The sequence below is a fragment of the Aspergillus nomiae genome, assembly GCF_001204775.2.
Source record: "Aspergillus nomiae NRRL 13137 chromosome Unknown contig00012, whole genome shotgun sequence".
Lineage (NCBI taxonomy): Eukaryota > Fungi > Ascomycota > Eurotiomycetes > Eurotiales > Aspergillaceae > Aspergillus > Aspergillus nomiae.
In genome coordinates, this window is record NW_015378067.1 from 1 (window position 1) to 24,547 (window position 24,547).

A 24,547-nucleotide genomic window follows, 5' to 3' on the forward strand; every position below is an offset into this window, starting at 1 on the left:
CCACCCCCTCCCCCCCCGGGGAAGGCAAGACCCCGGCCATTCCATGGCTTCGTCATCACCAGACACCACCACGCTCCCATTCCTGCAATTCCCGCCGGAAGTCCGCCTATCCATCTACCAGTACCTGATCCCAGACCTCCCGATCCGCAACTTCTCGCTGCTGCGCGATCGCTCGAAGACAATCCACCTGCGCCACGATGGCTCGCGCTGCTGCCCGGCGCTCCTGCGCGCAAACCACCAGATCTACGCCGAGGTGATCCAGGAATGGTACGGGTCGACGTCCTACGAGGTCGTCCTGGATACGAAGTACATCTTGTTCTGTGGCAAAGTCATCCCGCCGTATGTGCCGCTGCCGTCGACGATCCAGTGGGTGCAGTCCATGCGCCTGTGTCTGTCCATCCAGGGCACGCCGCGCCATATCCATAGCCAGTCGACCCTGGAGCATCTCCTCGGGTTCCAGGATCGGTTGACGACGCTGGCGGCTGCGTTGTCTGATAAGGGGTATCGGAAGCTGGGTCGGCTGCAGATCGATATCGGGGTCAATATCCCGCTCCTGTTGAGCTTGAGTAAGACGCCCAGTGAATTGCTGGAGTTGTTGAATTGGAACCTACTCCCGTTGAGGGAGAATGTGCGCGATGTGGCGGATGTGCGCTGGGAGTTGCAGGAGCAGAGCTATGGTATCCAGAGCGAGGAGTTTCAGCGCTCGTATGCCGGCATGAAGTCCATCATGTGTGCTTTTTTGCAGGATATGCGCTTGGATATGTTGGAGAGGCCCGATGGGTGATGCGCCTTGTGGGCTGGGTTACTATACTGGGGATTGGTGCTTCCAGTTTGCACTGGTGGGCTTGTGTTACTGATCTGCCATCGTGTGGTTGTGAGTGGCTTTGTGGCCACTAGGATTCTCTTATACATATCTGGACACGACGTCATGGCATCGTCGCCGGTTCATCCTCAATCAATTGACCCAATTGGGAAGAAAAGGGGAGTGGATGCCAAGTGATCAGTGGGGCGTCTCCACTCTCTGGAGCTTTTCGCGTCCAGGTCCGGTATCGGTAGTTGAGCGCCCCATAATTATTGTTGAGCTGAGTCGTGGGTGGCTGGGCGCTGGTACTATGTACGCCGGAGTAGGTATTTTTAAAACTTCAAGGTCTATGAGACAATGGCTGAATTGGGAAGTTCTAGGACCCAGATCGACAAACTGGACGTTTAATGTTACATATTAAATTTCATGCCCTAAGTATTTTAGACTATCATGATAATCGTCACATGACATCACTTTTCAGTTAAGAGAAAACGAAGAATATCCAAGCGTGGGAGGGGGAATCTAAGCCCGGCTGAGGTTCTCTCCCTCCTCAGCCTTCTGCAGACCGTACTTCTTGAGACTAGGGTCGAGGTTAGTGAGGAAATATTGTAGGACGGGGTGTCAAGAGAAACATACCGGATGGAGCTGATGGCAATGAAGCCGGTGGTGTCGGTAGGCTCGAAGTCCTCGAGGGAGTCCATGGAAGCCTCCTCGGCATCGTACAGCTTCTCGGTGCTGCTGGAGCGACCAAGGATGTAAGGGTTGCCCTTGTAGAGGCGAACACGGACCTCACCGTTGACACGCTTCTGACTGAACTTGAGACTGTTCTCGATGAACTCACGCTCGGGGCTGAAGTAGTAGCCGTTGTACAGCTGGATGGACCAGTTGTGGGTGACGAACTGATCACGGAGAGCGCGGACCTGGCCGTCCAGGACGAGACCTTCAAGGTCGAGATGGGCGGCACGGAGGATGGTCATAGCAGGGGCTAGAACATGGTTAGCTACAGGATGGAGGGTGACGGGTGAACGGGGATCATGCGTACAGTCATAGCAGCCACGGCTCTTGAGACCGATGAAGCGGTTCTCGACAATATCGATACGGCCAACACCGTGGGTGAAGCCGAGCTTATTGAGAGCGTCGAACAGCTCGACGGAGTCAGTGTACTCCTTCTGGGGAGTGATGAGCTTGGTGGGGATACCCTGCTCGAAATGGATGGTGATGTCGGTAGGCTCGTTGGGGGCGTTCAGAGGGTCGGCGGTCATGGTCCACATGTCAGCGGGAGGGGTGTGGTTGGGGTCCTCCAGGACACCGGCCTCGTAACTGCAGTGGGCGGAGTTGGCGTCCATGGACCAGGGCTTGGCCTTGGTGGAGGTAACAGGGATGCCGGTCTGAGCGGCATAGTCGAGGAGGTCGTTACGGCCAGCGAAACGCTTGAAGAATTTGGGATCACGCCAAGGAGCGATGATCTTGATGGAGGGCTGGATGGCATAGAAAGCCAATTCGAAACGGACCTGGTCGTTACCCTTGCCGGTAGCACCGTGGCTGACGAATTGGCAGCCTTCACGCTGAGCGACACGCATCTGGGCACGGGCGATAACGGGACGAGCCAAGCTGGTTCCCAGGAGGTAGCGACCCTCGTAGATGGCATTGCACTCTGTATCACACGTTACTCAACGGTTCATGCCTACGCAAGGCATTATGATCTGCTTACGGATGGCAGGGAAGCAGAGCTCTTCGACGAACTCCCGGCGCAGATCCTCAATCACCATCTTCTTGGCACCAATCTTGAGGGCCTTTGCCTCAACGGCAGCCCAATCTTCCTCCTGACCGACATTGCCGAGGAAGCAGACGACCTCATAGCCCTCCTCTGTTGCTCACTGTTAGCGGCCATTGGGCAAACCAAAGGGGATTGGAGAGTTGTACCGATCAACCAGCGAAGGATGCAGCTGGTATCCAGACCGCCTATTCAAAATCCACCGGTGTTAGCGACATAATCTTCCGGTCAATTGTTTTGCCATGGAGGGATTGGTATACCAGAGTAGGCAAGACAGACGCGGGGCTTCTCGGTAGCCATTGTGCTTGAAGAAAGAATAGTGAAGGGAAGGGTAGAGAGGTGGAAGGGTGAGGAATCGGCAGGTGTTTTTTTCTTCTTTGAATTGGGAGCAAAAGGAAAGAAGTTGTGGTCGATCAATGAAATTTAACTCAACCAAAGCGACAATTCATTGAGTCACGGGGGGTTGAGTCATCTGACTGGGGCATTAAACGATATGTTATCGGAGGGGCTACTCCGGATCGGGGTTAACCCGGCCCATGATTGGCAGCGGATATTATGTAACAGCAAGCGAGCATCTCCGCCAATGGAATGCTTCCGATAATGAAAGCGGAACCCTGTTATCACGTGAGCATACCCCGCATTGCCTTTTGGGGATTCCTCTTATATAATAGATCCATCCTGCCCTATCAAACTAGTAGTTATACTACTACTAATAATACTGGGGACATGCGGTTGTGACTCGTCAGCCTGTTTGCTTTTGCAAGCTTCACATATGCGTTGCGACTATTCATGCACTTGCGAGAGTCTTCCGTGTCAAGTGGTCCACCCCCCGGTTGTAGAATACCAGATTGCGGTCATGGTGATGGTGACGATGTTTGAAGACTCAACACCTGGACTTGGACTGGTATAAGAGTGAGCTTGAATTTGTAGTAGACATGGGCTCGGCAATTCCACGGACATTCCCAGACAAGGACTAGGTGCATCCGGTGTTTCCCTCACATCGGAATGATTGAGACATGACAGTGATGAGTTCACTCATCCCTGACGCGAGAGTACACTCCTATGGTTGTCGTGTCCCGAGTCGGCGCAGAATGTAGTCCGAGGAGATAGTGAAACTAACTGTACCCTCTCCGAATATGCGACAAGTAGCTTTGGTCAGGTCCAGACCGAGACTTTCCGATGGACTGACGTGGATATCGCAGTCCTTACGGATTTCCATGGGCAATAACAAACGCCAAATAACAATATATCCCAGTCCCTGTAAGCTTGGCATAGTGGGCCAAGACTTGCAATCGGAACCACTATACGAGGAAGAATGTATATTGGAACATTTATGCCTCCTGTTCAGACAGGATAGCCCGCACACCTGGGAGAGAATTATCACCTGCACACTGTCGCAACGGAGTTACGGCTATTTGGAAGGAGGACGTCATCGGCAAGCTTACTGTCTTACTGTCAGTCCTGATCTCAACGGTACTTCTGAATGGCTTTGACACTGTCTCCATATCGTTGATGTTGTCTTTACCTGACTCTTAACATGTCATATCGACCCACTTGCACCTTTACTTCAGAAAAGCCTCAAAGATATGATGGTACCGATATGTGAAAATGGTAGCAACAGAAAGGTCAATATTCTCGCCAGTTTAGCACAGAGAGAAGCTCTACGAATAGATGGAGCTACAACTATGGAACACGATGAGGTACCAATCAAAGCTGCAGGACATAAAGTCATGATCAAGCTATGCGCTTAATCTTTCTCTTCTAGAATGTCGAATTCGGGCTACAAAACCAATTCTTTTGATCCTCGTGTTCGGCGATGGGAACTTCCCGGAGAGAGCATCGAAAGCTCTGGATCCCGTTCGGGGATGGTAACTCCCGATCCGTACGTAAGATGACTGTGTCAAGCTGTACCGAACCAACAGTACCCTGTCAATCGGTGAATGTAATGAGTTACTCCAGTGCAGTGAGGTAGCGAGACAACTCAAAGGATGGAACGTGACACTATCAGTCGCATAGTACTTAAGTGATGGGTAGGTTCGTCCTGCCCCCGACATCATCTATGCTCGACCTTTCACATACGAATACGTCCTACTGTCCACTAAAAATGACTTCACACGACCGTCCACATATCATATTTGGCACTGCAGCCTTTGGAACCGGATCACCTCTGGCCAAGATTCAAGATGAGGCAACTGCAGCCCCGATTATTGCCACGCTCCAAGCTAGAAACGTGACCGATGTGGACACGGCTCGCGCATATCCCGTGGGTTCTCCAGGGGCCGCCGAAAGACTTCTCGGCGACTTAGGGGTTCCTACCTGGGCCAACCTCTCGACCAAGGTCACCTCCTGGGTGCCTGGTTCCCACACTGCGGAACGAATTCAGAAAAGCGTGGCGGAGTCACTCGAAGCATTGAAGACGGACAAGGTGGACATCATGTATCTACATTCCCCGGACCGCCACACTCCGTTCGAGGAGACATGCAGAGCCATGGATGCTGAATACCGAAAAGGAAAGTTTGCCCGCTTTGGCATCAGTAACTACACGGCAGACGAAGTGGAGCAGATCCTAACGATTTGCGAGAAGCACGGTTTTGTCAAGCCTAGTGTGTATCAAGGCCGATACAACCCTGTCATCCGATCTGGGGAAACGCAGTTGTTTCCTCTCCTCAGGCGCCATGGGATTAGCTTCTATGCATATAGGTATGGTTTATCTATCGATGGGAGTGCCTAATCAGAACACTACTAACACAACGCTTTGCAATCTAGTCCAGCTGCAGTAGGCTTATTCACAGGAAGGCTCTCGCAGGACCCGAGCCAACTCGCTGGATCACGATGGGATGACAGTGTAGGTCTATCTGGATGCTATTTCAGATAGCAATAACTGACACATAGGCCGTGCTATATAGACTCCCTCGGGAAAGATTTATCATGACGCTTATTACAAGCCAGCAGTGATTGCAGCAGCTCAGACCGTAGCAGATGCAGGTTCAGCAGCTGGAGTAAGCGGACATGAACTGGCGTTGCGATGGACCATCTACCACTCGGCACTAAGCAGTGAAAATGGAGATGCTGTGCTTATCGGCGCGTCGAGTTTGACACAGTTGATCCAAAACTTGGATGCCGTTGACGCGGGCCCCTTGGATGAAGAATTAGCTCAGTTGGTCAGCAATGTGGGGGATCTTGTAGGGGACGAGGCAGCTGCATACCATGTTTAACCATGGGTATTGCCGGGATTAATGGTGGCATGCACGGTACTTCGGGGTTGAATATACTCGACGCATTGGTCTTCCCCAATCAACGTTGTGATTGGCCTTCAAAGCCGTTGCGGTCTTTGTACATTACATGAATGGACCGACGAAGGCGATAGTATAGTTTTCCCTGTTGCACGTTTCCACAACTATATGTCTAAATAGTGTAGGGCAAGAGTACCAAAACAGCCTACTATGATATAAACCTGATGCTAAATTAGTGGAGGCAGAGCAAGAATGCAAGAGGCTGTAATCCGCATAATGCCTCTCAGCAACCACATCTCTGTTTTCTCCCTCTCTCAAAAGAGACGGTGGGGTAGAGACATAAAGTCATTGCGACAGTAAGATATAGAAAAAGGGGAGTTAGACAGCATAGGGCCAGGCAGAACTTATGAAGAGATCTTATGCACTTAGTAGATTTATAGGAGGAATGTATGTATCTGATACTATATTCTACGCAGAAGAAAGTCCTTCCACAAAGGAACAGGCAAGTGTCCTATATGTCAATCTTGACCACGATAACACAAGGTGATCAAAGCAAAGCTGTATTCCATTCAAACCAGATGGGCAAAGTATACCAGTCTCACTTCAGCTACTGTCATCATATTATTAAAATAGTTGTCAACCCTTGCTTAAAGCTTGATACTCCCTAGCTCACGGAAAGGCGCGACTAGAAAGCATGGTAAGCAAAAGAAGAGAGAGGGACAATTAGTGTTCGCGGGGACCGACGGTGAATGCTGCGGTCCTAGGCTCTGGGAGGTCATAGAGCTATTGTTATCCCTATAGAAGTAAAGACTATGATTGCATGATAGGCCCGATAGATGACGTCCAGAGCTAGGAAGGCAGGAGGTAAACCAGATTCTAAGGGAGTCGAATCATTTAATTAGGTCCAAGGGCGAGAGAGAGTATTACGAGAAAGTCCAGAGAACGGCGCAATTCAGAACAACGATGACGGCTATTCTAATCTAAGCATACCTAAAGCCGTACAAAGGCTGAAGGAAAGAGAACAGAAAAGTTTTTAACCGAGGGATATCCAACGAGAGGACCAGGGGAAAAGAACTAAGGCCTGGACCAACTGACCATGATATGGAGCAATATATCAGAGTCAGGGTTATTGGTTCGCGAGAGAGGGGATCGTTCCTTAGTCGGGTCGGACCGATTTGGAGAGGGGTTCAATTAGTGAAGTGATATCAGTAAAATGATATTAATATATCGAGGAGTGGGGCAGAAATGGCAAGATGGCAGGTCAGTCTAAGTCGTGATTCGAGCCATGAGTGGTGATATGAAGATTGCTGTCTATCGATTCGGCATCCGGTACTTCCGTGCAGTAAGCACTGTCATTCCTTCACGATACCATTGCCGAAAACTCTTGCACGGTTCTCAATCATGCATTAGCGCGGGTCTTGGTTAGAACCAGTAGAAACAAGCACTACTAATGAAAGTGCCAAGTTACGCTGCCCCACCGGGCAGAAGGCTTAAGAGTCATTCATTCTTATCTCTCCTTAGCTAAAATTCCGGCCACTAGCCTTGTTGTAAGCGAGGTAGGATTGCAGGTAGCGAATGGCATCACAGACGCCATAAACCTACTTGTTTAGTATTGTGCCAACCTGTGCGCTGCCAAAGTGGCTGCGCTAGTGAGTGCAATTCGGAGATTGTCTTCTGCTCAAGGCGGAGGGCTAACTACCCTCCTGAGTCTCAGCATATGACTTCCGCTATCTGGTAACGATCCTTACAAATTCCTCTTCTCTCGGGCACTATGAAAGTGCAATAAAAGACAATAAAGAAGTGGGTTCAACCACCAGGGACAGTGTTTGCCAAAGAGGTTTAGACATGCCGAATATCCCGAGACCGCTAAGGGCAACTAATAAATATAGCTTCATACTAAGCTCCTCTACTAGTATGCCCATCAAAGTCTCAAATATAGCCGTCGGAATCCGATGCAGCTTGCCATCTTCCGTTGGTCTGTTCTCATTTTCCGTACAATGACAACACGCAAAGCGATGTTGTTGCTAGCATGTTGCAATCTCCTGGGAGAATGATTCCGCATGGTGTGATCTAGCAAGCCTGGATATGAGGAGATACAGTATGGAGCAAAAAAAGATAAATACTCCCACTGGACCTCCTGAATATTCTCCATCATCTCAATCACCACAGCTCTCTGGTATCCACAGTTCTATCAGACATCCAAGGTCCAACAGTAACCCACTTTTCTATCAAAATGAAGTTCACTATTGCTCTTGCTACTGCAATCCTTGCTGGCACCAGCTTGGCTGCCCCTGAGCGCGGCCTCGCAGCTCGTGTCAAGGCTCGTGCGGCTGCTGCTCGGGGTTCTCGCCCTCTTCAAGCTGTTCAGAAGCCAGCAGACGTGACAAACAAAACAAATGTTCAGTACAGTTCCAACTGGTCCGGTGCTGTCCAGGAGAACCCTCCCTCTGCCGCTGCCACCTACACCGCAGTGACTGGTACCTTCACGGTCCCTCAACCCACTGGTGGATCCGGTAGCTCTTCCGCCTCGGCCTGGGTTGGTATCGATGGCGACACCTACAGCTCGGCCATCCTCCAGACCGGCGTCGACTTTACTGTGACGAATGGCCAGGCCTCCTTTGATGCGTGGTACGAGTGGCTGCCCGACTACGCTTATGACTTCAGCGGCATCGACATCAAGGCGGGCGATGAGATTGTGGCCATCGTCGAGTCGTACTCCTCCACCAGTGGAGTTGCCATTATCGAAAACCTAAGCACTGGCCAGAAGGTGTCTAAGGATCTTAGCTCCTCTTCTCCCCTTGGCGGAATCAACGCTGAGTGGATTGTCGAAGGTAAGCCTTTTGTACTCTAGATACAACTCTGTTCTGTGAACATGGCCTGACCCGCTAACGAACAATTTTAGATTTCGAGGAAAACGGCTCCTTGGTTAACCTGGTTGACTTTGGCACCGTTACCTTCACTGGTGCCGAAGCAAAGGCTGCCGGTGGCCAGACTGTCGGTCTCACTGGTGCTACCGTCATTGACATCGTTCAGGGTAGTACGGTTGTGACCGATGTGACCATTGACAGCGACTCGGAGGTTACCATTCGCTATGTTTAAGGTATAGGGATTGACTTGACCTGCCGAGAGCTTGTGAGCTGTTGTTCTGCAATCATACCGTCACTTTAACATTGAACATGTTGGAGTGTGGTTGAGGAGCTGGAAGAATAGAGGCGACACTGAGATGGAGAGATGCAGGTAGGGCTAGCTATTATATCGGGAATTCTTGAATTTGGGTTAGTTACTGGGTCGACAGTTTAGCCTGAGATAGCTCATAATTCAAGACAATTGATTTCTCCTATATCCTTCGCTACATATGCCTTGGCTCTCTTGCCAGAAGACACAGTTACATAAGAGTATCTTCGTTTCTTTCCCCATTACAAAACTGCTAACAGTGTTGGAGCAACATTACGAGCCGTGAATGGGTCTCTCAAGCATTGAGAGAGAGACTTGAGAGCGTTCCGAGGTTTTGCTCTAAACCACTTCCTACCATGATTGCAATCAAAGTTTCTAGGGGTGTTGCTGTTATTGGCCTTGTTTTTTTTCCCCTGCTACCATTCCCTGGTAGAGCAAAATGATCGACATGAATTAATTCGAGAATACGAGCTCCCAAGGCTCCCAGGCCTGATGACTAACCTCAGGCACCGACGCTGGTTGCCTAGGAGGATGCCCCATTTGAGAGCCAAATCACCACACCAACTGCAGCGATCTCAATCGAAGATGGAATTTAAATTCCCCATCTCTTCCCCAAAAATAGCTAACTTGCCAGTCAACACCATGGAGCAGAACCGGGTCGTACTTCCCGGCTTCGGCCAGCCCCTGAAGACTCATTTACCCACAATTGAAAAGGAGGGTCCGTGCAAAGGCCAACGTCGACGATTCCTTCATGCATTGTGCGACAGTTGCTATAGTGTGGGCGTCTCTGTGCGGGAGCGTCGAATGCTAGATTTCATCAATAAAATCACTGATAAGCCAGAGTGGGAGAGGAAGGTCTTCGACGAAGACATTGTGAGCAAATGGCGCGATGAAGCGTGTGTACACAGCGATGAGCTTGAGGATTACTATCTATCCGCTGCGATGTTCGATTATGTGAGTTTTTGCTCCGTCGACATTCCCGTACGGTTAAGCCTGTCTAATAACATATAGTGTATGGAAGAACTTCGCGACAAAGCCAAGTACTTCAAGGACTCCCAGGTGGTGTCTGTCTATGACTGTGAGACGGCAATCGTGAAGTCCGACTCAGCAGTCACATCACTCTTGGCGGAGTCGCTGCGCAGAAATGTGCGTGTCTTGGAGGACGTCCCGGAGCATCTGAAGGATTGGCATCCTGGGTCCGATGAAAAGGTCCTGGATTTGCTTCACCCGTCGCTGTTTCCCTTGATTTATGGACGATCACGCGCACTGCCGTATGGGACTGTGCCGCTCGATGATTGTGCCCGCTTCACTGGAGAGGGTGAGATAGTTGACCCCCAATATAATGAGCACGAGAAACTATCTCAGCGACGGGAAGGGTCACTGCCGGAATGGGGTAGCTTCCAATGGCTCCCATCCAATGTTGAATTCGACAAAGACGGTATTCCCAGAATTGTCAGTTATGTAAACAACCTGCACCCCAGGCGGCACAAGGAGCTGTATGGAACGCTGGAGAAGTTCGTCGCGGCTGCAATTCCCCTGTGGAATGAGTGTCTTTCTTGGGATGAGACTAGGTTGAGGATTGAATTCCGTGGAGGGTCAGACGAGGACATGATTATTCCTGAGGGAGTTACCTTCACCCCAGACGAGGACGAAGTAGAATCGCCCGAGAAGATCCGGCCGTACACGTACGAAGAGGCGCTCAAGGATACGGAGATCTGCTACACAGATGGTTTCGATGTTTGGTATAGGGACAACCGCGTCTTCATTGAGAGGGAGCCGGAGCCATTCCAGTCTCGCCGGCAATGGGAGGAGAAGGCCGAACACCGGGCCACCGATCTGCAAACGCAGTTTGCTGCGTCTGGACTGCAAGTGATCTTTAAGCTCGCGAATATTCACCTCACCCCTGAAAAACCAGAGTACGACGGTGGTACGTGGCACATTGAAGGAGCGATGAACGAACACATCGTCGCCACAGCTCTCTATTATTACGATGAGGAGAATATTACACCTAGTCATCTTGAGTTTCGGCAATCTATGGACGCGCAAGATTTTACGTACAGACTTCCTCAGGTAAGTGCCTGATCACTATAGCCCATATTGAGCTCGAACATTGATGGAATGTCCTGCAGAATGAATACAAGTCCACCGAAATCTTCTATGGAATTGAAAACGAGGAGGCTGCAGTACAACTGCTCGGCAGTGTTGTGACCAAACCTGGTCGACTTCTCGCTTTTCCAAATGTCCTGCAGCATCGAGTTCAGCCATTCGAACTGGATGATGACACAAAGCCTGGTCATCGAAAGATTCTGGCCATGTTCTTAGTGGATCCATATATACGTGTACTCTCCACAGCAAATGTGCCTCCCCAGCGAAAGGACTGGTGGACAGAAGAAGTTCGCAAGGTACCCCCGTTTCGGGGCTTGCCGTTGGAACTGTTCAATATGATCATTGACGAAGTCAGAGACTTTCCACTTAGCTGGGATGAGGCGGTGGAAGTTAGAGAGGCCCTCATGGATGAGCGAGGCGCACTAATTGACTACACCAATGATGAGGTAGAAGAGGTATGCCATAATCTACATTGTCCTATCCATATATAGCACAAGGCTAACTAGCTCTAGAATACTTTCAGCTTCTGTGAACATTAAACCTGTTTTGCGCTTTTTAAGCTGCACGCTTAGGACTCCTCCCGTATCCAGTTACAACTCAAGTCTACACTATGTTTTGCAAGTTACTACAAGTAAATAGCCAGCAAAGGTGGTTCGTTGAGTCGATGATTATGATATTTCACGATTTTGTTAAGTACATAACCTTCTTAACCTCGGGCTCCCATAGAGAGCTAACAGAGAAGAGTGCGTGTGTCCTATTCCACCATAGAAAATAAGAAAGAATGGCCTATGGTGTCTGAATTCATGGAAGAAGATTATATTAGAAACACTTCTGAGTCCAGGCTCAGGCTCATTTGGTAGAGTCGATAACCGCAAAACGGACTATGCATGATCGATAGGAGAGGGACCCGCGTCGATGGGATAGGTGAAGATGTAGTTAGGGCCATCGGCCATTAAGCCATCACTGCCGGGACGCATCTGCGAGGCAGGCAACCAAAGCTTCTTGTCCGCTGTCACCCACATCAGGTCCGTCCAAAGAAGGGCGTCGTCTTGGACAAGAATGGTCGCACGGCCCTCAGGGGTGACCTTCCAGATGGCAAGGAGGTTGGTGTCGCTGACGTAGATATTGCCGTCGCCATCGATAGTGGTTCCTCCAGTGCTGGGCGTCAGGGCGAAGGGCTCAGCGTAATCTCCGAGCGAGGCAGCCAGTGTCGCGTTGGTCAATGTAGCATCGACATATGAGGTCTTGATGCGGTACAGACCACCATTGCAAGGTTGATAATACAGGTAGATTCCATCCGGCGAGACTTCGATTTGGTCCAGCCCGACAGCGAGAGTACTACCATCGCCGCCGTATCCGGGTACCAGTGTCCCGTTGTACATCATCGGAAACCAAGCAGCGGCTGAGTCGTCGTCTGCAAGGACACGCACACCATTCCCGGTTGTCATGTTCAAAACCAACAGAGCGCCGGCTGTATCACTCAAGTAGGCCACGTCTCCAGCCGCGTTGAACCGAACATCATCGATGCCGCTGTCGTCTGCCTTGATGTCATCCAGGTAGTAGATTTTATCAACCTCGTCACTTCTGAGGTTGACGCCCACCAGCTTGGTGGAGCCATTAATTCCTTGCGAACCGCCGTCAACCAGCCAGTACCGCCCGTCGGGCCCAATCCGCGCGCCGTCAATGCTGACGAAGGTCTCCCGGGGGTTTGAGCTCGGGTTGCTTGCATTGTATGAGTTCCATGCCGCATTCGGATAAAGCACGGTTGTATTGTCACTCAGAAGCTCCACGGCCAGCGGAGGCTCCGTTGTAGAGTACCGTTGGGACAGAAACTTGCGCCCGTTGGCGGAGATACTGATGCCCTGGGTCGCCCGTTCAAGGGAGTAGACCAGTTCAAGTCCAGGTGCGTATGCAGCCACCAGCGGAGCTGTGATGCTCAAGAGGGAGGTAAACAAAAGACCAGACATGATACTATTGGTGAATGCTAATGTAGTTCCGGCTAGATATGGCTTGGAGGATCGGGCAGAGTACGGTCTTTATACATACATCTCCCGTCACCCATCTCTGGTCACCGACATCCATTACCAGTTAGTAGTTGCCGCAAGACGCGGGTTGTTTGCAATAGAGATCAGGCGATTTTCGGCCCTCTTTTTACTCTCGGGCATAGAGAGCTCGATATGCTTGCGTATCAAGGACGCTCGGGGGTTCCACTACTGCCTCATTTAAACATTTTGTAACGGATTGATGCCGCAAGCTAAAGCAGGAACCCACCGTCGATTACGCAAGATGTTCCATGCCAAGCTCAAGCTCGGAAATGTGGTCCATGACCAGTATTAAGGTGGTTGATGATCTTCGTCGGCGTTTAGATGTTAGGGCCCACCCCCGGCCGGCATGAACAGAATGGGACTAGTCTCCGTTACAACTGTATATCCATCAGCTAAACGAAAGAAGCATGATGCACTATGTGCTAACACTTTCGAGCAGAGCATAGTAGACGACCATGCCGAGGACTCTTTACAGAGGTTTCTAATATCTAAATGGAAGTAGAATATTCAAGACACAATTCCTGTGTAGGCCGAGGCTATTGACTACTTCTGCCGATTGCCAGCGGGATCTGTAAGTGATTGATACACTCCCTCCAGTTGCAGTCCCAAGGTGAGTTGGAATGCTTAGGTATTCAATCCAAGGACCCTCTGGAATATATCCAACGTATGCTCCCATAACTTCGTCGGGTACTCCCTCTCGCGGTAGTTCCTCATCAACGTTTGGTTTGTCACATCTTGTCCATCATAATTAAGCAGATACGAGCCACCACCAAGTTTGCCGATCGATGCCACTGCGACCCCAACGCCGTCAGCCGACAAGTCTCCAGCGTGTATTGCAGGTGGATATGCTGTAGATGTGGCAATAAAGACGTTACGCTCTCCACTCTCCTTTTCCGATATCGACATGAGCTTGGTCACGATGCCAATCATTGACCCGAGTATGTATCCAAAGCTGGACTTCATCAACGGCGTCTGCACAACCCCGGGAAATGAGTGAATGAAAGTGACAGAGGGGTGTTTGGCAGCCAGGTACTCCATCGCCAAAGAGTTCATGGTCGCCCCGTATGTCGCGGCAGTGCCAAAGGAGAAGGAGACCTGAAGGTCAAAGTTGCTCTCCTCGATTTCGCCCTCTTTACCTGCTGCTAGGACACTGACTACTCTGGCGGGAATGTTGGCAGCTTCGAGCTGAGGGAGGAGGTTGTAGATAAATCGCATTCGCGCATAGTATCGGAGCACGTGGTTGTTTTCGAGCCCTTCCACTGTATCTGCAACACATTCGCCCTGGGTCACTATGGGAGGACAAGGCGATGGTATATTGCTTCTTACCATTCTTTCGCGTCGCTAAGTGGCCTGGTGTCATGAATAACAGGTCCAACTTGCGCTCTTTCTCTTGGATCTTTTGGCAGGTGACATCAACTTCGCGAAGGAGTGATACATCTGACTTGATGAATTCGAATTTTCCACGTGGATTCAACGTATTGAGCTCCTCTATTACTCGCAAGCCAGCCGACCCATTGCGACCGACCAGGTAAATTTTGGGGGATTCAATTGTCTGAGCCAACTGTTTCGCTGTTGCGGCGCCAATTCCACTCGTTCCTCCTACAAACACTGCCACCAGTTTGGAGCGTCGCCTGCCCACGGTCGTATTCGCTTGGCGCGCCCGTTGTAGACTCTCCATGATGTTGTTTTAAAGACCTTAGGAACTAACATTGACAGATAGAACGCGAAGGGGGCATAGACAGATAGCGAAATGAAGGAAGGGATAACAGCAGCCACGCGACGCCCCGCCATCAACACAGGGATGAATAAATACTGTGAATATAAACAACCTTTAACACATCTTGGCCAATCTGCAAAACGGAACGCTTGCAGAGTAGTTCTGAAACAAGGTGTTGACATGACATGCGGGCGCGTCAAGGGAGCCCTTCATTAGCCCCTTACTTCGCTATCTTCGTAGGAATTGATCGCCCAGCTGCTTGACGCGAAGGATTTCATTGTCAAGAGTTGATGCCCCGGATTCTACGGAGTAGTCATAGTATTATCTCTCTGCCCTATGGCTTAACTTGAAGTCATCACCAGGCCTAACATTTTACCAACAGTCTTTGCACCATAAACATAAACTTGGTACTACACATCGTGATCTATGAGCGCCCTTCTGTTGCCTACTATGCAACAACACGTTGCATGTAAATTGGAACATTTGGTTCATTCATTCTGACTACATCAGTGTGATATTCACCTTACATGCTTCAGCGTCACGTAACGAAACTAGCGCGATTAGAGTGAAGAGTCAGTTGATGTTGACTAACCGTTATCATTCCGATACATCTGCCAGTCAAGGCGGGTAGATGGCAGAAGGAATAATTGTGTAGTTCTCCTTTAGTAAAGTTCTTTTGTATTCTTTGACTTAATCAAGTCAGACTTCAGCCCTTTGGACTGCCGTGTTGTGTGTTCTAAGCTGCTAGAAAACCTTCCGATCTGCCTACTCAACAACTTGTTACCCCGAGACTATAAAATGCATTGACCATGCCTGTGCGGCTGCTGTATTCTTTATTGCCCATGGGTATCTTGCCTATACAAGGGAAACATATCTAACCATGTTCATTGGACTCAATGCCCCATCATGTGGCTCCTCCAAGAAAAATAGTAGACCCGGCCTGTAGGACTTAGCAGGATAACAAGAGGCAGGATTCGACGTCTGCCACACAAATAGCCCGAGGGCTTATTCAGAATAGCACGTAACTAACCATCAAGAGCAGATGATAAACACAGTCGAGTTAGTATCGAGTTCCCTCTATTAGTGTGTTTGAATGTAGAGAATTGTCGGCAGGGCTGCTAGCGTAACAGAATTCATTGCGGCAAGGGGAGACATTGTAGGAAGCACAACATGGAAGCCACAAATGAAATTAGCTCCGAGTGACGAAGCACACGGAGATTAATGAGGGTATCGATTGGCATGCTTTTATGCACGGTATAAAGTTATAAACCACCCGGGATAAGTAGAGCAAGGTTTTCATGGCCTTCCCTTTGCTAGAAGAATATTCCTATTGGTCACTAAGCCCTATAGTTGAGTTTAGACTAATCTTAATCAGTGAGTAGCAGATTTTGGCTGCTCAGCCAGCTTTTTGTGCTGTCGTGATGAGGCATTGAGGACGCCTCCGACTTATAGCAGTGGCGCAGGACTTCCTGGACAGCTACCCAACAGGTGCGTTCCTCAGTTCATCTAAAAATCTTTTATGCACAGGATTAATTCTTGGCAACAATCGCATGTTGATTTCTGCAATCGAAGAGGAGGCTGATTCCCCTTGGCAACTAACCACAATCAATTATATTCATTTGATCCCTCTCTGTACGCCCTATGGTTGGTATCATAGTAGCTTCCTCCACAAGTAGCATCTTCGCACCTACTATACCTACTGGGATACATATCTATAGTATGAGTCAGGAAGTAACCACATTGAAAGTATTCCTCTATATCTTTGGATTTGCGCTTGGTCTTTTATATTCGGACCATTCTTGGAACGCAAGAGTAGATGTCCCCCACTAGTCATAGGCTTCACAATACCGTCATTCTCTACCACCATTTCTGAAAGCGTCTATCCGCTCTTGATTCTTCGTTTCTGTGATGGGCTTTAGACCTAGGCTGCTAACAGTGGCTGGACCCGCACTGGCCGATATGTTCACTCCAGAGCAGTGGGGCATTCCCGTTATAATCTTCTGCTTGATAGTATTCATCGGTCCCTTAGTAGCACTATTCGCAGGCGGCTTCAGTATCATAAACCAGTCTCTGAGCTGGCGATGGGCTCTTTATATCCCAGAGTTCTTCAGAGTTATTGCGGACGGACTCCTGACCATCTTTCTACATAGGACATATAATCTAGTAATCCTGACAGAAAAGGCATACCGCCAGCGCCAGGAAACTGCCAACTGATATCTCTACTCCCTACATTAGGGTCAACATAGTCGATATAGCTAAGACGTGGAAGAATCGGCCTACTCTGCCATTTAAAGTAATAGTCAAGGAGCCTATAGTCTTGTACGTATATATCTTTGGGGGTTTTGTATACAGTCTCCTCTTCCATTTTCTGACGGTGTACCCCTACATCTTCAAAGTTACCCGCAGTACAAGCTTTGGGGTCGGTGGGTGTCCATATATTGATGTAATAACCGGAACACTGCTGGATACTATGGCTATTGCAGCCACAGATCTGTGGACGTTGCGGAAAATAGAGCAGAACAATGAGGAAATAAATGATGCCGCAGTGGCGGCTCACAATGTCCATCCTGGGCTCGGTCCTGGTCAGTAGCGAGTAGGCCTAGGACCACTCTTGCACAATTTTACCAAGACCTTCCATTTTCAGCCGGGTAAATATGATGAATCATCATGGTTTCTTACAATTAAAGAACATTGGTTCATTAGTGTTAGCACTTCGCATAGTCCGAGTGCGACGCAAATGGTCTCCACAAAGTAAATGGAATCATTTTAGTCCCACAGCTTTAAAGTGACTCAATATTTATGAATAATAGGAATATAAGGAAGCTTCCACTTTGGTCAATGTCCTCTTTCCCTCACCGCTCTTGTGCCGCTAAAGGGGACCACTCACTAGTAGCTTCCAAATGACCATGCGTTTTGTTTCGTTGAATTCAAAAACTCGGTCAGCCAGAGCATAGTCCCGCATCCACTGATGATCAGCGGAAGATCGCTTCCTTCTATAGCAGAGCCATAAATCGTCCTTCTTGTACTAATTTGCGCCACCAGTCTAGGCACTTCAAACCCTATGACGGTGCGGTGTATCTACTATTAGGTAGGTAAATAACTCTGTACGAGATGAGGGGCAGTTCACCCGATATAGGACCTGACTGAGAGCTCGTAAGACTGCCAGGAAAGAAGAAAAATTAATCCCTATTTTAAATTCAAACCTCATATGTCTTTGAATTTTTAATATTTTCATTTCGAGATGTGGGTATATATCCATACTTGGGTGACATGCCTTCTACGTGACATGGTTGACCCTCGGTGAAACCGACAATGAACAAGGAATGGAAACGATAATGAAATCATATTAAAAATAGATCTTTGCTGAGCTTGACAGAAGTCGTAAGGGGCCCTAGGAAAGTCAAAGCCTTGCAGGGCAGTCGTGGGAAAGAGTTCATGCAAGGGGGCAGCGGTACATTCAGTCCAGCCAAAGTACGTTAACCGATGGTATTGCTCAAATATGACTATAATAGTGGAAAGACGCAAGGGATGAGGTAGGAAACATGTGCGACCAGCAAGGAGAAATGCTAGTGGACCAGATGACAGGTTTAGGCAGCGACTTCTTCGGCTGCATGATTTTGTAACTTTTCCTGCCTCTCGGCCTTGTATCTCGCGGCCCTAGCAAAGGTCTCCTTGTACGATGAGGACACCACCTCCTGAACGGTTGCAGGGGGATATTTACCCGGCTCACCATGTTCCTGGAATCCAGGCAAGCATGTGCATACGAACTTTGGATTCCCGGTGAAGAAAAATGGGATAGAGTAGCGATCATTACCGGAGCTGTTGATCACTCGATGCAGGTTCGATTTATAGACCTCGTTGGTCATGCGAGAAAACAAATTCCCTAAATTGACCACGTACGCCCCAGGTATTGGCTGCACCTAGATAGGCAACATCAGTATTGTAGAGCTGGTGCCAGGCAAGGGGGGATGCATGTACATCAATCCACTCATTGGTTGTCATGTCGAGTACCTGGAGCCCGCCTACTTCATCTTGAAGCAGCAATGTAATGCAACTGAAGTCGGTGTGAGCACCAATCCCCCGCAGCCTTTCTCCCACCACCTTGGGTTGCGGTGGATAATGCAGGTATCGCAGGGTTGCTACCGCGCCATCGGTCAGAGAATGAAAGTACGTTTCGTCGTGATTCATCGTGAGTGCCAGGACAGCCATGATATCTTTCGCAAGGTCAAACACCGCGTGATAGTATTCCATTGTGCTTTGCTGGAACTCCTCGGGATCAGGAATTGCACCGGGCCATTGGTTGGGGCCACTGTTGAGAAGCCCCTCGAGAAAGTAAGGGTGATCTGTAGAAATCTCCCGTCCAATGTACAGACCCTCCTTTAGGTCTGGACTCGCGCCTGCCTCATTCATCTGAGATTGAAGAAGCTCATACCCGCGGTTAAAGGTGTTGTTCTCTACCAACATCAGTGCTGGTTGTGTAGGCGGATGACCTAAGACATACTTTTATCGATTTTTAATTTTTCTTCTAGTGGGAGGCGGAAGAAACGCTTCGAACAGCTCATTGCACGCTGTTGCAGTTCCCGCGAAATGCGATGGCCGGTGATCTGGAAGAAACCATTGTACACACAGCTCTGCCACACCTGTTCCACCAACTTGGCCTTGGCCTTGGGGTCCTCACCGTAGAATGCTGAAAAGTCGAGGACCGGAAGTCCTTGTGGCGAAGACATGACGGGCCGTAGAATGGGCTATCACAGCTGAGATGCAATTTATGCCCCTGAATGTCCGGCACGAGATTTATAGCCTCGAGTGAACAGGTCCAGTTCCTATTAATATATGAACACGGCCTGAACATGCAGCTTTTTCGCCTAATGTAATATGAACCGGGCCCATCGGGATAGCCTTGGCGCGGTATTTTTCTCCTGGCCTTATTGGGCATTCCACGGGATCCCTTCTCATGGTCCAATGCACCAGCGATACGTAATATATGGAGGTGTGGAGCTGTGAGAGGCGCTATGACTGCAGGATGGCATGGGTTGGAAGCCAAAGGTAACGGACTTGGTCGTGCATTTCCAGCCGGTCTCTTAGAGTTTAAAAATTCTGGGATAGCAAACATTGTGATATCCTTTCATGATCAAACGTTAGTATACCTAACTTGAACCACCCGTATTGTGAACAAGAGGGCAAAGACAAAGAATCCCCCAGCCACTAAAGTTGTCACAATGGCTAAGGCCACTACCTCCCAGCAGCCATGTTTCTTCCCACCACTTGTCTCGCAGTTTGGGCAGCAATCAGCCCGACCTGAAATGCCAGAGCTACGAAAGTCTGTCACTGTACCACTGAAGGGTCTGGATGCGCAGCTGCTAACTTGTTGGCTTCATTCGGAAAATGTCGATCTTTTATCTCTGCTGAGAACGGCCTGGGCAGTGGTACTGCGAGCCTATACCTCTGGAAATCACATTTGCTTCGGTCTGGTGGATTTTGAAGAGGAAAAAGGACCTGCGAGTGACTGGCCAGACTTAAGAGAACACATCAAGGTCTACGAATCTACCATCACTAGCTTGACATCAATCCAGCGGCTTCTCCACCATGGGGAGCACTCAAACGCGCTTGAGAGCTATGGGTTCATCACGGCTGATGATTCTCTGCCCGCTCATAGCTGGCCCTTTAATTCTATTGTCTATATTGATTGCAACAATCTTCGAAAGGGAGCTGGGTCGATGTGCATATCACTGACTAGTATGTGCAGAGAGGGATTGAACGAAGTACGTCCACATTGTAATTTACGTTACCCAATGACATAACCCATTAGGGAATCATCCGAGCGACACGTTGCTAATTTTGCCTGATTCTCTAGTTTCAAATTATCGTCCGCCTCTGTCGCGATGAATCGACCGGTTTACTTTCAAGCGTTATCGACTATACGACCACGGTCCTCTCGCACGAGCAAGCCCTGGCTGTGGCAGAAACGCTGAACCAAACCATATCAGAAATTGTTCAGCACACAGATCAAACAGTGGCAACCCTTGATATCTGCACCGAGTCTGACATCAAACGCATGGTCCAATGGAATCAAGCCCCTCTGAGCATGCCTCGCCTGGAACAGTGTGCATTCCAGCTGATTTCCCGACGGTGCGTAGAGCAGCCCGACGCAACAGCAGTTTCGGCATGGGACGGTGAACTGACCTATTGGGAGCTCCACCAGCGCTCCTCCACTCTCGCTGCTCAATTAGCCGGTCTTGGAGTGGGTTCTGGAGTTTTTGTGCCTCTCTTTTTCGAGAAATCCAAATGGGCGGTGGTAGCGCTTCTTGGAGTGATCAAGGCCGGGGGTGCTTTTATTCTGATGGATATATCCTACCCACTCAAACGCATTCGCGCCATCTGCCAGTCAGTGTCGGCCAAGGTGGCAGTTGTTTCCCCAAAGCAGCAATTACTGGCACGGGAGATCGTACCTCTGGTGGTGGCATTTGGGGATGGCTGTGCGGAAGGCCCCCATCTTTCTGCTTCTGCCAATCTACCACCACCACAAGGTTGCAGTCCTGAAAGTCCACTCTACGTGGTTTTCACATCTGGGAGTACAGGCGATCCTAAGGGTGTGATTATAAACAACGTCTCCTTTTGCTCATTGTATGAGACGGTTTCCCGCACTTTCTCATTTAACCCTTCCACTCGTCTTCTGCAGTTTGCTTCACATGCCTTCACTTTATGCAGCCGAGAGATGTTGCTGATTCTGATAGCTGGCGGTTGTTTATGTATTCCATCCGAGGGGGATCGTGTAAACGATCTTGCAGGGTTTATGTGTCGCCATCGCGTTAGCTTTGCCATCCTAACTCCATCTGTGGCAGGTACTCTTTCTCCTTCCTCAGTTCCATCACTCCAGAGGTTGGTGCTGGGAGGTGAGGCCGTGAAGCCAGCTCATATTGCTACATGGGCTGGTAAGGTCCACCTGATGACTGGGTACGCGGCCAGTGAAATCGCAGGCACAGCCATTGTGGGGTCTAATGTTCAACAAGATAGCGATCCCCGTAATGTGGGCTTCGCCTGTGGTGCGGGCCTCTGGGTGGTGGATGCTGACAACCCTGAGCAACTTGCGCCAGTGGGGGCAGTAGGAGAACTTATATTGCAGAGTCATGGGCTCGCAGGTGGCTATTTAAACGGCAATACACTAGTGAATCAGCCGTTCTTTCACGATGCACAATGGCAGAAAAGACTGCCCTCGGAGGCCCGGACCACACGTCTATACCGGACTGGTGATATGTTCCGGTACAACATCGATGGGTCTTTACACTATGTGGGGAGAAAAGACAACCAGGTCAAGGTAAACGGCCAGCGCATAGAGCTAGGGGATATTGAATCGCACATCGCGACCTCTTGCGCAACCGTCCATAGTTCAGTCGTCCTCCTACTCCAACCGGATCAGCAGGCTACGAGATCATTTCTGATCGCCTTCATCTGTCCTACGAAAGCCGCACGCTGGGGCGCCACCAGCGATAGCCCGCTGGCAATTGTCGAAACCCCAAGTAGTCAGTTTTATCTCGATATTGAAGAGATTATCCACGAGCTGCAGCGGTCTCTGCCGTCATACATGATACCATCGATCTTTGTCCCGCTTTTGTCTATTCCCCTAACCCTGACAGGAAAGGAGAACCGTCGCCTCTTACTGGAAACGGTGGCAACATGGCCCGAGGACAGATTTGCTACGTATCGGTGTAGGAGCCAAGCTTCGTCTATGGATAAGGCCCCTGCCACTGAACGAGATGACCAGATTCGTCACCTAGTTGCTAACACCCTGAAGAAAGAGGCGGAGGCCATTTCGATGGGAAGCAGCTTCCTAGCCCTTGGCGGAGACTCTATTTCCGCCATGCGCCTCGTAGCATTAGCGAAGCAAGAGGGGCTATGTCTCACAGTTGGCGATATTTTTAATTACCCCATATTGTCAGACCTGGCAACAGTTGTGCGAAAGGGTACCAGAGAGCAGCCGCAGCCAAAGCAATATAGTTTCAAAGGGCTCAACGCTTACGGTGGGCTTCTCCGAAGATTGCCCGCCGAGATAGCTAATAATATTCATGAAATCATTCCCGCAACTGCGTATCAAAGGATGACCCTAACTGAACTACGCCCAAGATATTTGCGCATTGCCCTGCCTAGCAATGTAAACCGGGACAGGCTTCTGAGCTCATGCCAGCAGCTACTAGACAGACACACTGTCCTACGCACCATTTTCGAAACCGATGGTGAAACCAACGCCTCTCAGGGCGAGGTAGTCCAAGTCATACTCCGCCCGTACAAATTGAGATTTATTGAACATCATGATATTGATGACTTGGATAAACATTGCCTAAACGAGACACTCATGAGCCCTTCCCCGACAGGGGGAGGATTGCAATTCCAGGCTCAACTGCTCACCATGCGGGATTCCCGCCTGTTCCTTGTGCTTCGCTTCATCCATGCCCAGTATGATGGAATATCCCTCCCGGTTATCAGTGAAGATATCTCTGCCGCTTATAATGGTCTTGTTCCCTCCCCAACTGCGCCATTTTCCAAGCATGTTGAAGCTGTATGGGCTAGTCGCAATGATGAAGGTCTTGAAGCATGGAGGACCATGCTCAGAGGGTCAGAAATGACCATTCTGAAGCCGAAGCAGATGGCCACCAAGAATGTGGAGAAGGCCATACACGACGCACGCGCAGTGAAGGTAATAAAACGGATACCAGTAGTTTCACCTCCAGAGAATATCACGATGGCGTCCTTAGTGAAAGCCGCTTGGGCACTGACATTTGCCAAATTTGTCTCCGTGAGAGACACCACAACCTCGTTTGCTGAGGCCCCCCTTAAAGACATTGTGTTTGGCCAGGTTGTCCATGGGCGAGGTCTAGGCGTTGCCCATGAGAGCCGTATCCTCGGGCCATGTGTGAATACCGTTCCCGTGCGTGTTAACCTCTCCAGGTATACCAGCAACCATGACTTGCTGAGCCACGTTCAACAGCAACACCTCGCCATGATGCCATTCGAAAACATCGGTCTGGATGCTATCATCCGAAACTGTACGGATTGGACGCCGGGAACTAAATTTGGTAGCGTACTGCGGTTCCAGAATTTTGACGCGAACCTCTCATGTGTTTTTGATGGAGTTACCTATGACGCTTCTGTTTACCATCTTCCCAACCGGCCATCAGAGAAGATTCATGTAATTATCATGCCTTCTGCAGATGGCATGCAAGTCATCATGAATGGGTATGATCATGTTGTCGGTCAGAACGAGGCAGAGGACCTGGTAGATTGCTTCTGCACCGCCATTCATGATCTCGCTAGGACACCTACCGAGTGATACCATTACAAAACCTGTTTTCTTGGATTATTTTCGAGGGCAATGGCGAATCGCAGATGGTGTTTGAAATGCATATCCCCTTGAAGACAATGTATGGACATTCACCTTGGTTACAGTCCCATGGCTAAAGTGGTCCGCCTTAGGCTGCAACTCGATGTCTTCATATTTTGACTGCAGCTTTCTCTGGGCATTCTTTAATTCAGCTTTCCTAAGTTGTAGTCTTAATATAGTTCCGAAATCTATATTTTAAGCCTTTTGTTCTTATTGTATTGAAGTTATGTAACATATATACATCAAAGCCGTACGGAGAAAGAATATATAAAACGGTAAACGAATCGCCCGCTGTCAAGGAAAAATACACAATTCATCAA

General features: G+C 49.5%; 9 protein-coding genes across 9 annotated transcripts; 5 read left to right on the plus strand and 4 right to left on the minus strand.

Moving 5' to 3' along the window:
* Positions 1-43: 43 nt before the first annotated feature.
* ANOM_001490 (uncharacterized protein) lies at positions 44-784 on the plus strand (the record flags this gene model as incomplete). Its single annotated transcript, XM_015546747.1, has 1 exon — positions 44-784. The coding sequence occupies one exon, from the start codon at positions 44-46 to the stop codon at positions 782-784; it is 741 nt and encodes a 246-aa protein (XP_015411452.1).
* A 427-nt stretch (positions 785-1,211) lies between these two features.
* On the minus strand, positions 1,212-2,948 carry ANOM_001491 (argininosuccinate synthase). The gene is made up of 6 exons (XM_015546748.1): positions 2,837-2,948; positions 2,726-2,764; positions 2,514-2,669; positions 1,845-2,456; positions 1,439-1,787; positions 1,212-1,382 (listed from the first exon to the last, which is right to left on the minus strand). Exons 1-6 carry the CDS (start codon positions 2,874-2,876, stop codon positions 1,325-1,327), a joined length of 1,254 nt encoding a protein of 417 aa, XP_015411451.1. The 5' UTR covers positions 2,877-2,948; the 3' UTR covers positions 1,212-1,324.
* Positions 2,949-4,680: 1,732 nt separating this feature from the next.
* On the plus strand, positions 4,681-5,791 carry ANOM_001492 (aldo/keto reductase family protein; the record flags this gene model as incomplete). The annotated part of the gene is made up of 3 exons (XM_015546749.1): positions 4,681-5,276; positions 5,343-5,421; positions 5,483-5,791. The coding sequence occupies 3 exons, from the start codon at positions 4,681-4,683 to the stop codon at positions 5,789-5,791; spliced, it is 984 nt and encodes a 327-aa protein (XP_015411450.1).
* A 2,251-nt stretch (positions 5,792-8,042) lies between these two features.
* ANOM_001493 (A4/G1 family peptidase) lies at positions 8,043-8,908 on the plus strand (the record flags this gene model as incomplete). Its single annotated transcript, XM_015546750.1, has 2 exons — positions 8,043-8,640; positions 8,712-8,908. The coding sequence occupies 2 exons, from the start codon at positions 8,043-8,045 to the stop codon at positions 8,906-8,908; spliced, it is 795 nt and encodes a 264-aa protein (XP_015411449.1).
* Positions 8,909-9,625: 717 nt separating this feature from the next.
* Positions 9,626-11,628, plus strand: ANOM_001494 (DUF4246 domain-containing protein; the record flags this gene model as incomplete). Its single annotated transcript, XM_015546751.1, has 4 exons — positions 9,626-9,937; positions 9,995-11,053; positions 11,113-11,544; positions 11,602-11,628. The coding sequence occupies 4 exons, from the start codon at positions 9,626-9,628 to the stop codon at positions 11,626-11,628; spliced, it is 1,830 nt and encodes a 609-aa protein (XP_015411448.1).
* Positions 11,629-11,970: 342 nt separating this feature from the next.
* ANOM_001495 (SMP-30/gluconolactonase/LRE family protein) lies at positions 11,971-13,056 on the minus strand (the record flags this gene model as incomplete). The annotated part of the gene is made up of 1 exon (XM_015546752.1): positions 11,971-13,056. One exon carries the CDS (start codon positions 13,054-13,056, stop codon positions 11,971-11,973), a length of 1,086 nt encoding a protein of 361 aa, XP_015411447.1.
* Positions 13,057-13,758: 702 nt separating this feature from the next.
* Positions 13,759-14,849, minus strand: ANOM_001496 (short-chain dehydrogenase/reductase; the record flags this gene model as incomplete). Its single annotated transcript, XM_015546753.1, has 2 exons — positions 14,461-14,849; positions 13,759-14,399 (listed from the first exon to the last, which is right to left on the minus strand). Exons 1-2 carry the CDS (start codon positions 14,810-14,812, stop codon positions 13,759-13,761), a joined length of 993 nt encoding a protein of 330 aa, XP_015411446.1. The 5' UTR covers positions 14,813-14,849.
* A 3,589-nt stretch (positions 14,850-18,438) lies between these two features.
* On the minus strand, positions 18,439-19,578 carry encD (Fe(2+)/2-oxoglutarate-dependent oxygenase encD; the record flags this gene model as incomplete). Its single annotated transcript, XM_015546754.1, has 3 exons — positions 18,439-18,771; positions 18,830-19,305; positions 19,353-19,578. The coding sequence occupies 3 exons, from the start codon at positions 19,576-19,578 to the stop codon at positions 18,439-18,441; spliced, it is 1,035 nt and encodes a 344-aa protein (XP_015411445.1).
* A 492-nt stretch (positions 19,579-20,070) lies between these two features.
* Positions 20,071-24,176, plus strand: ANOM_001498 (putative nonribosomal peptide synthase; the record flags this gene model as incomplete). Its single annotated transcript, XM_015546755.1, has 2 exons — positions 20,071-20,613; positions 20,706-24,176. The coding sequence occupies 2 exons, from the start codon at positions 20,071-20,073 to the stop codon at positions 24,174-24,176; spliced, it is 4,014 nt and encodes a 1,337-aa protein (XP_015411444.1).
* Between the last annotated feature and the right edge of the window lie 371 nt (positions 24,177-24,547).